This window comes from Pelecanus crispus, chromosome 3, assembly GCF_030463565.1.
Source record: "Pelecanus crispus isolate bPelCri1 chromosome 3, bPelCri1.pri, whole genome shotgun sequence".
Taxonomy (NCBI): Eukaryota; Metazoa; Chordata; class Aves; order Pelecaniformes; family Pelecanidae; genus Pelecanus; species Pelecanus crispus.
The window spans coordinates 76268234-76278716 of NC_134645.1; the positions used below are offsets into that span (position 1 = coordinate 76268234).

General features: G+C 37.8%; 1 protein-coding gene across 1 annotated transcript; it reads right to left on the reverse strand.

Annotated features, from left to right (window-relative positions):
- Positions 1 to 427: 427 nt before the first annotated feature.
- On the reverse strand, positions 428 to 9732 carry LOC104026282 (nephrocan). Its single transcript, XM_075707717.1, has 4 exons — positions 9701 to 9732; positions 8559 to 8703; positions 2840 to 3741; positions 428 to 875 (listed from the first exon to the last, which is right to left on the reverse strand). Exons 1-4 carry the CDS (start codon positions 9730 to 9732, stop codon positions 428 to 430), a joined length of 1527 nt encoding a protein of 508 aa, XP_075563832.1.
- Between the last annotated feature and the right edge of the window lie 751 nt (positions 9733 to 10483).

The following is a 10483-nucleotide window of genomic DNA, read 5'->3' on the forward strand; positions in this document are numbered from 1 at the left end:
TCAGTGTAACTCTCCACTTTGAACTGCAGACCTGTGAGTTTAAATGTGTTGAATGCCAGACTCCTAGTAATAGTATCTTGTGGTATTGCAGGATTTTATTTAGGGGTGGGGGGGTTATGCATAAGAATGCTCTAGTATAAAAAGGTCCATACAGAGTTATAGACTGTTTTTCTAGGAGATAGTAATTGTATTCTTACTTCTCTCAAACTACATAGTGCTAATGGCGTAGAAAAACTATTTTTTTTACGATTTTCAGTTTACAATGGCATCCTTCCTATAGCCCTTCTGTCACCAGCTATTAAGTCTTATAGTACAAATTAAAGAGGAAAAATTAACAGCAGACCAGCAGGCTGGTTGTCAGTAGAGAGGCTGGTGGTAGAGGGCAGCTCTGGACAACCTTATGGTTCACCATAGATTAACCATGGGGTTAATCTAATTCATAATCATAGTAATCATCATCTGTGTTTACTCCAATGCTGGAGGCCTCATTTGGTTTCATTTTCTTTCTGTCCTCTTTGCCCCTTTCTATGGAAGACAGATTATCTTCACACTGCTGCAGAATCTTTTTGGAAGACATCCAACTTTCTCCTCGGCTTTCTGCCGGCGCCGCGCACTGTCCTCCCCTGACATCCGTTCCTTTGGCCACCAGCGCTCTTCTGGTTCTGAGAAGGTCACAGGTGCAGTTCCAGGGGTTTCCATCTAAATACAGATGACGGAGACGAGGTAAATACTCTAAGACTTTGCGGTCCAAGGCAGATATCTTGTTGTTCCGTAAATTTAGAACCTGAAGCTGTTTCAAGTCCTTCAGCTCTTGTTCTCCAACATCCTCTATGTCATTTCCCTTTAGATCCAATCTAGCAAGGGTGTCTGGAAGTCTGAATAAAAATAAAACAACACAAATGTGTTATGTTCATCATATTGATGCTGTTTGTGTAAGTGGTATTTGGTGGTGAGTATTTGCCCAGACACATCTGACATATTAAATAAAACTATCACTAACAAAAATGCAATCTTCTGCATAAAAGATGTGGTCCTGAAATTTTCATGTGATTTTTTTTTTAAGTTATAGGAATATTGTCTATGCACACTTGAACTGATTTCCGAAATTATTGCAGTTCTGACCTGTACTGACTGTGTTTCTGCAACTGAACTAAAGAGCAATTTTACACCTACTGTACTATGAAGAAAGTTACATGTTCAATTGAATGTCAACCTTAAAAATGCATTTTGTACTCTTTAATGCCATAAGTATGCCAATGACCAAATTAGAGCAGCATTAAAGACCAAAAGTTTAGAGAAGCATGGCAATGCTGTTCCTTAAGTACTTCTTCACCTCTCTAGGCAACCTGTTCCAGTGTTTCACCACCCAAGTGAAGTGCATTATTTTCTTCTCAGAAAAAAACAAAAGAAGCTGTCTTTCTCCTCATTCCTGCCGAATAACTGATAAGACCCATTAACTGTGGCACATTAACTATATTTTTTAGCCTTTGACACTGGCAACTGAGTTCTCAGGTAACTGTCAGAAGTAATACTTTTATTTCTGTATATCTGTCTGTACCTGGTAACCAGCAGGCAATTAAATTAATAATAAAAAATAATAATAAAAATAAATTTTACTTCCTGTCATTTTTTCCCTCTTTTACGTTTACAGCCTCCCCTTGAAATCTATATTCATTGCTGAGTTGAAAATAAAAGTCCCCAATATCTCCTTAAAAGGCTAATAGAGAACTCCTTCCTGTTAATTCTCTTGACTACGAAGGTTGTAAAATAAGATGGATTAGACAATACTAAAGTAACTAGAAAGCATTAAACGTTCCTCTCAAGCTAGACTGAAATCAACTATTTATACACCACTAAATCACTTTCTGGTTATAAAGCTGCTGCCAAATAGATTCAAATGCTAAAGGACCTGATGCTAAACGAATTGAAATTTTACTGCATTATTTATTTGGGCTAGTTAAACCTGTCCACAAGCCATAAAAATAAAATTTAATAGTGCAGTTGTGTTAAAAAAGTTGATGTTAATGGAATTACTTTGCTATTTTTATGCCATCTTATTGCACAGCTTTTTGAAATAATAAAGTTGCCGCTTTATATCAGACCAGCCTCCATTTGGCTTAATATGCCGTCTCTGATAATGGCCAGGACCAACACTCAGATGAATGTGAGAGAACCTGTAAGCAGGGCATTAGTGAACACAGTGTGCCCAAGGGATGTTTCTTCTGCGCTCCTTTAACTGGAATTTTGCTTATAGCCTGAAGCCGGAGAGCTTATACGCATTCCAAATACTTTGTAATGTGTGAATTTAATGAAGTTGAGAATGCTAATATCCACTGAAAAAGCACATTCTTTTTGACTAGACTCAGCTCCTGAAATCTTAATATTTTAACAATAATAAACTCAGTGTGGGTTGGTAGAAATATCAGCCTTAAAATTGCTGCCTTTCTTTTCTATTGAATGCTCTATTAATTTTGTGTTATGGGAGAAGATAAATCTAAGCAGCAGTACAACTTCTCTGTAATCATTCTGTTATATTCTCCTAGCAGGTTCCTCTTATGCGTGTGCTAATTAAACAAAGTAGTCTCACTGGGCAGGGAGAGATGTGAAATGAGCAGATTCACTGGGGGCCAGAGATCTAATGAAAACAGCTCTACTTCTATGCTGAGACTGCTTACAGGAGTGCTAATTAGTGCCAGTTATGGCAGCGGGTTTATGGTATGGATAGACTTCTACCATGACTGGGTCTGAATGCAATTTTTCTCCCAGTTTGGCCCTCATTCTTATAACATAAGGAAGGAGAGGTGACACCTGGGAACCAGCTGTCCTCAGATTCACTTGCCTGAGTGGAATAGAAATGAGGAGATTCTGTTCCAGTGCCAGATTCGAAAGCTGCGCACACTGCTGAAGAGCTCCCGCCTCAAACATGCTAACAGCATTGTTGTCAAGAAACAAGTGCTTGAGGTCTTGTAGTCCTTGGAAGTCCTGCGCTGTCACCCTTTGAATCAGGTTATTGCTGCAGTCGAGCTTCTGCAGTCTGCCGGGCAGCCTGGGTGGCATAGTGTGTAGCCGGTTCTTAGCGAGCTCCAGTGTTGTTAAGTTCGGAAGAAGCTGGGCACCATCTATTGATGTTAGCTGATTTTCTGACAGGAAGAACTCAGACAGGTTTTCTAGGTGTTTCACGTCTCGAAGTCTTATTGTTTTGAGTTGGTTTTTCTCTAATTTTAGTGACAGCAGGGATTTAGGTAGGTCAAGAGGCACTTTTGTCAAAAAGTTGCCACTTAAACTGAGAAACTGTAGATTTTGGAAGGATGCAAAGAAGTTGGTTGGGAACGAGTTCAGTTTATTATCGGCCATGCTCAGATACTTCAGCCTAGGAAGCTTAAGTGGTGCAGACACAGATTCCATGTTGTTGCCATCCAGAATCAGACTTTGTAAATTGCAAAGGGAAGAAAATGCACTCGGAGGCAGAGTTGCAATCAAGTTGTTCCGAATATCGAGCACCCTTAGCTTCATCAAACCTTCAAAATCAGACTCATGCAGAGCGTTGATGGAGTTATCGGCGAGTTTTAAAATTTCAAGGCCAGATGGGAGGAAGGCGGGTATTTGCTTTAGCTGATTTTTGTAGAGTTCCAGGGACTTCAAGGTGCTCAGAGCTTTGAAAGTGTTGTTTTCTATTGATTCTGTGCCACTGCATGATAGGACCAGCTCTTCGAGGGCTGACATTCTCCTGAAGTCAGTAATCTTAAAGAGAAAAAAAAAATTCATGTGATAATACACCATCTATTTATGGATCTCCTCACTGGTTACTTCTTCTGGATGCTCCGACAATTGCTAGTATATACTGAGAAATTATATATTTAGAATGAGAAACAAAGAGAAATGATAGCGATAGAGGTGTTACTATAGGTACCTATGGTTTGCCAGTATTTACTTACATTTCTGTAATTTTGTTTAAGTCCACGTTGTGTCTGGTTTTGAGCAAACACACGTTTGAAGAAGGAATATTATTTTTATTTCTGCCGAGTGGATAGCCTGTGTAAAATGGAGAGCTAGTGTCACCAGTGGCAGAAATCTTTGCAGAGAGTAGGTGGTTGTTAATGTTCACGGTGCTCAACAGAGCTTGCTGGAGCAGTTTTGAGTTCATCGTACAGCCATTTCCATATATCAGCCATATTGTCACTGCAGTGTGTATTCCCCAGAGGAAGTACACATGGATATCATCACCTCTCCCTACTATAAAGTTTTGGCAGGAAACTGAAATCTGACACCTGTATTTCATCTCTCCCCCCACTATCTCTCCTTTTCTTTAAAGTAAAAACCTCACATATTAAGATGGCCAAACCATCTGACACCAACGTGTCAGATCAGCTTGGTCTGAAAATCACCTCTGTGGAACAGATTGCCTTTACAGGAACTTAGTTTTTGTTATCTGGTAATAAACAGATGCTCTGGAGTGGTAAATGGATTTTAGGTGTTCACTGTGGCTATAATATAGAGGCATGCTAATTGTTTCATTATTTTTCTGCTCTGTTGGAACCTGCTTGTTTACAAAGCTTGCCATCTTGTGTCTCAAGTTAAGAAGCAAACTCAAGTGAATCTGGCAGTTTCCTCCAAGCCAAGAGATATGAGGAAGCATGAAATGAGGGTGAACCCAGGAGTTATCTGAGCACACCAGTTGCTTCAACAGCAGTTTTCTGAACTTATCAGAGATGCTGCCCTTGACCTAGGTGCTTGATTTTTAAAAATTCATTTATATGGGAATCACAGAAAGCTCAGAGCAAGATGAGCAGGTGTTCTGCATGGGAGAGGTGGGAAGGAGTGTCCTCATCCATTTCCCCCCCCCCACGTCAAATAAACATCTCACTACAGGTCTCGGGAGTACCACATCAGTAAGAGATGTTAAACTAGCACTGTAGTCTTCATGCTATTTCCCCCAGGGCTGAATAGCTACCAGCAGTATTTTACTCTCATTGAGAGAAGCTATAAAGCATGTTCTACAGCCTAACCCCTCATCCCAGTCAGGAATCTACACGGAAGGCAGTACAAGTCCTTTTGCAGTGCAGGTACTGGGTAGTAATTTTGTTCTATGATCCTGATTGAATACATTTGGCTATTGTACTTGTGTATGTGAAATCAGCTTATAAAGGTGACTGTTAAAAGATGTCTTCGAGCTTAATTGACCCAACCCTTGCATGTTTTTGGGTTGTATCTCTTTACCTTAGCTACAAACTCGGCATTTTAACTTCTGTTAGAATTAGAGCCCGCACATCTGTGAAAGAGGAGTCAGGTTTCATTTTGGAGTGTACCTCCATAAAAAACCTTATATTCTCAACAGTAAATAACAAAGTTGTCCATTTTCTATTTTTTCTATAAATGCAGTTTTGTAATATAGATATTGCTAAATAGCAATTACAGACTTGCATGTCCAGTTTTGGACATGATTAGGAGGCTAATCTTGCAAAGCTTCATCATGAGAAGTCCCATAGGAATGAACTGCATTGCTCAAGAGCAGAAAAACATAGTCATATGTAAGTGATAAAACAGTCTTAAGGAAACTGAAACAAATGTGAACCTTCATAAGTTCAACATGTTTTCTCCTGTAAGTTCAAAAGCCATATTTCCTGTTTTTCCTCAGTTGATTGCTGTATGTCTCTAAGAGGCTTAATTTTCATCTTATTAAGTGACAGAGAGCTATGTGAAGGTCAATGTACAAACATTTATTCTGTAATGCTGTTAGGCTTCTTAATGTGGATTATTATAATTTCTATTTTCCACCTATTTGGTATGCTTTGCCAGGCTTTGTGACCATGCTGTTTTGAGACTTAAACATTTATCCATGCTGTTACAAACCACCCAGTCTTTCTACTGTGAATCAAGACATATTTGAAAGCCTGTCAGCTCTCTTTTTGCTACAAAGTGATGTTTTATTCTTTAGCTGGACTGTCTGTACAGTGATACTAATATAGTTTTACATTTTAAAAAGTAGATCTCCTGAAAATGGATCTAAGACACTGTTATTTTAATAGAAACATTTTAATAATTTTGTCATTTTTAATAACTTTTTTTTTCTTTTAGAATTTTTGTGAACTGTGATTTGTTATAAGCAGTTTCTTAAATCAGTCCCCTATTGTGGGGGCCAGGTAAACAATTTTCTTTTAGCAGATAAAACCCCAGGTATTAATACAGTTAGAAATAAATTAAATCTTAAAGTGAGAGTAAACAGGTTATAGTTGGTCTTCAAATCAAGGAGGAGGCAGAAATTATTGAAAAAAGATGCTAAAAATAATCTAGTTTTGTTATTATGAAGTCTATTTATAAAAAAACCCAGTTTGTAAAAATACCAAAAGCCAAAATCCCATCCAGTGTTTTCAATGATGATCAACCCTGTCAGAACAAATACGAAGTTGATTGGGGTAAAAAAGATCTACTTTTTTTCTTGTTTTTCTTCAAAACATACTGTATTTAGCATACAAACAAATCTTCTTTTATTTTTAATTTCTTTACAATTTTAATAATAGCCAATGCAAAGTAATATCCAAAAGTAATTGGTGCTCAGTTTGAAACAATATTTGTTTCTTCTTCTGAGGCAGCTAATTGCCAAACCATAGTATATGTGAATGCTTACATATAAAAGTCTGTTGGAGGTCAGCTGTGGAAAGCCTAGGCTTCCGTTCAGCTTTTTGAAAATATGTTGTCTCCTCTAAGATAAGGTAAATGAAGGAATTTAAAAACCAAACAAACCAAAACAAACCAAAACCCCAAAAAACCCCTATAGAGTTCTTTCAGTGCTTCCAGACATGTACGTTACAAGCAGAAATCAAAACCTGTTTCTACAAGCACTATGATATATGCCAGTGGAATTGCTCAGCTGTGTAAAATTAAGCATATGTATTTATGATGCCAAGACCTCAGAAGCATAATTTGTTGCATGGAAAGAAAAGTGAAAAATATATTCACAGACCTAGTCTAATCTTAAGGAAAGGATCTACATAACTACAGGCAGATAGCATGAAAGGACTGACTTCCTTTCGGTGCAAAGTCAGAAGTAAGGCACACTGATTGCTCAGTTGAATTAATGTACAAAGTGAAAAACTCTGTCCTTAGACGGTTTCACGCACCATTTGTTCTGAACATAAAACATTTATTCCATTACCCTATTAACTTATATCCAACATTTAAATGCTTTACAATACCTGTCTTTTGCTCTAGTCAGAACCTAAGGCCACTTTTCTAGTATCTGAGGAGTACCTGACAGGTATGGGCAACTAGCCTAAGAAAGGAAAAATGGCTCGTCTTCCTTATCTTGGACAGAAAATAATCGGGGGGTTTTGCACAGAAAATTTATTTCCTATTAAAGAATTCATTTGACAGATCTTTTGTTTAACTATAGCACATCAGTATAGCTAAATTACACCAATGAACTTTGACTCTTGTAGGTATGGGAGCTAAACCAAGAAAACCAGAGATATTAGTAGGGGCTAAAAGAGAAGTAAAATCTTTGTCAGAGTTAAATTGTAAAATTACTGACTATTTCTCAGTGGGCAACAAGTATCCCAGATGCTGCTCTAAGCTGCCTTCTAGCCTTTTTCATTCAAACCTGAGAGCAAAATCAAAGATGCATTTCAGAGCAGCTAAAGTTATATTATTTGTAAGAGGACAAGCATACTTAAGAGAAAATGTATCTGTCTCTTTTGAATCGAACATTTCTTATTATTTGTAGTAAATTGATACACAGCAAGCATGTGTAATACAGGTGGTTGTATTTCCCTTGTGTCTATCTACAGAAGTTGAATTTATTAAATAAATATATTTCAGGGTAGGAAACAGAGAAGCACCATTCCAGAGTACAGTGCAAAATAAGCATAAACAGATCATGCCTTTAATAATGTGATCCAGTGATGCCTCAAGACACCCAGAATAAACTTTTTAAATAACACAAATAGCCGGCAGCTTCAGTTAGAAGCTGCTGTTGTTTATATGGGTTATTAGATAGCCCTAGCATTGCTTTTAGAAACATCTCACGCTCTGCCTTAGACTCTAACCTACTTACTCCCTCTGCCATTTCTAATAGCAGTTGTACCTGACACTTGCAACTCAAGAGGGGGAAAAGAACTTCAGTTTCATTCATTAAGGAAACAATTCTAGCCACATAAAACCTTTCTATTTACTGTGAAAAAGTATTATATTGTATCAAAAGTAGCAAAAGCTTCTAACAAGTTAAAAAATTACTCTGGAAGTCAATGGTTATTTGACCATATAAAAACCAAGTCAACATTTGGCTCCTAGTTGTAAATTACTATTTTGTGAGTTGCATACAAAATATCATTGTGGCAGCATGAACTGGTGCTCAGAGACTGCAGGGTAATGAAAACACTATAGAAATATATTTACATATCCTTAAAAAGTAAGTAAAAATAAACCCAGATCTGGCAGCATTTCATCAGTTTTTAGAACATGGAATAATATTCTGCCTTCACTTGAAAGTCACCACCATCTGGGAAGCACAGCTTGCAGTTACAGCACACTACAGAAAGGATTTTTACTGGATTTTTTCCTACCTGGAGTTGTTTAATTTTGCTGTGACTTATGTAGAGTCTCCTGGTGGTAAAAGGAATCTCTCTGGGGATCTCCGTAGCTCTGTAGCATTGCACTGACTGGGCAGGGTCACAGCTGCATCTTCTTGGGCAAGTGGTACTTAGACCACTGTGAAAAGAAAAGATGACTACTAAAAGGTAAGATAAATACATCTTCCAAAACGAGCTCTGAAATTGTCTCGGCAACATACAGCTTGAATTAAGCACCAAAGTCCTTTTATACCATGAAATCTGATAAAAGGATATTATGACTGTGTATTTTATCCCAGTGAAAAAACAGCAAAAACAATACCGTAATTTGCCTGGGTTAAAATGTTGGCAGGTATTACAAAGAGTGAGAAACTTAAACAGTGATAAGGTGCCTTTGTATTTGTAGGTATGTGAAATTAGTGTTATTTATTACCTGACATCTAATCTGCAAACATCCATATTATCTCCAGTTTCCTAGTTTTGTTAAATGTGACACCACAGAATTAGCAGAGAAAAGATAAAGAGCTGTTTTATAGTGGGGCTGTAAAACCTTTGTATCTTCTGTGACCCAGTATTACAAACAGTAAAAACACAGCTACAACCAACACCAAAGCTTTTTCACTCTTCCTCTTGCATTATTCAGACCCCCCCAAAACCCCAAAATTCAGGCAGCTATTATTTTAAAGCTAAAACATTCTGTTCACTTTCTGAATATCTGTTGTACAGCTGAGTGCTGCTGGTTGGTACACATTTTTTAAAGATCAGACAAAAACCTAAGTTACCTGTGTTTGTGTACTACTCATAAATCAAAGTTTAAGTATTCTTGTATTTGAAAAATTACAAATGTGCAATGCTTGAAAGCATTTAGTATAAATCAAGTGGTAGATGATCAATAAGACCTATTTATCCCATGACAGATGGAGAACACTAAGGTTCCCCTCAGAGTTTTCTCTCCACTTTCTAGTGCTTCTCTCACATATCTACTAGCTGTGCCAGCTAGAGATATAAAGTTTTGAAAGGCTTACAGTTTGGCTTGTGATTATTTTACAAACTTTCTAGATATTGTTTTTTTTTCCTTTGTACTCAGCAATTTACAATGTACAAAGCAGTGTACTTAGGAAACCTTTGTATCTTACCATACTGATCTGCTTTGCACTGTTACCCGCATCCTTCCATCCTCTCCGTTGTATCTCCAGCGCTGGCTAATCCTATTCCTTGAATGCAGAACTAGACCACTTATTTTTCCAAGCAAAAGATGATGTCAAATTGATTTGGCAAATGGATAACTGAACTGGGGACTGTCCTTGACGGGAATGCTTATTGGATGCAGCTGGGTTTACACTGGACAAATGTCATATTCCCTCCTGGAGATCTTTCTGTCTCCTTAATCCCCTATGCTGCGAGTGCAGAACTGCAAGCGAGCGTCTGCTAAACTAAACAGCAAAAGCAGAAGCCTTTTCCTAAAACAGCCTGTCAAATTGGCATGTTTAACAAGCTATGCAGAAAAATCCTGACTTATACCATAGTGATCAATTGAGCAAAAATGAGTGGGTGAGCAGGAGGAGCAATGGTGCTTTGAAAAAAACATTTTAATGGATCTTGACCTAGGGTTTGGTACCTGGTTTGTGGTTTTGCTTTTTGTTTCCTAAAAGAGTCAAAGTACCCAGACAAAAGTGTGAAACCTTTTTGCACACTGACATCTACTTGAGTTACATTTTAGCATGCCCTGGAATAGTCTTTGATCCTCTTTTTCCACTGACTTGAGTTTAAATGCTGAGGTCGCTAAGACAATAACGCTCAGGATCTCATGTAGGTATTTGTGTTCCTCAAAAATGTCATCAAAAAGCAAATGCTTTTTGCTCAAGGAGGGTCAAAAGAAATGCAGATCAAACCCTACCATTTGCAGTTTAGAGCTCTAG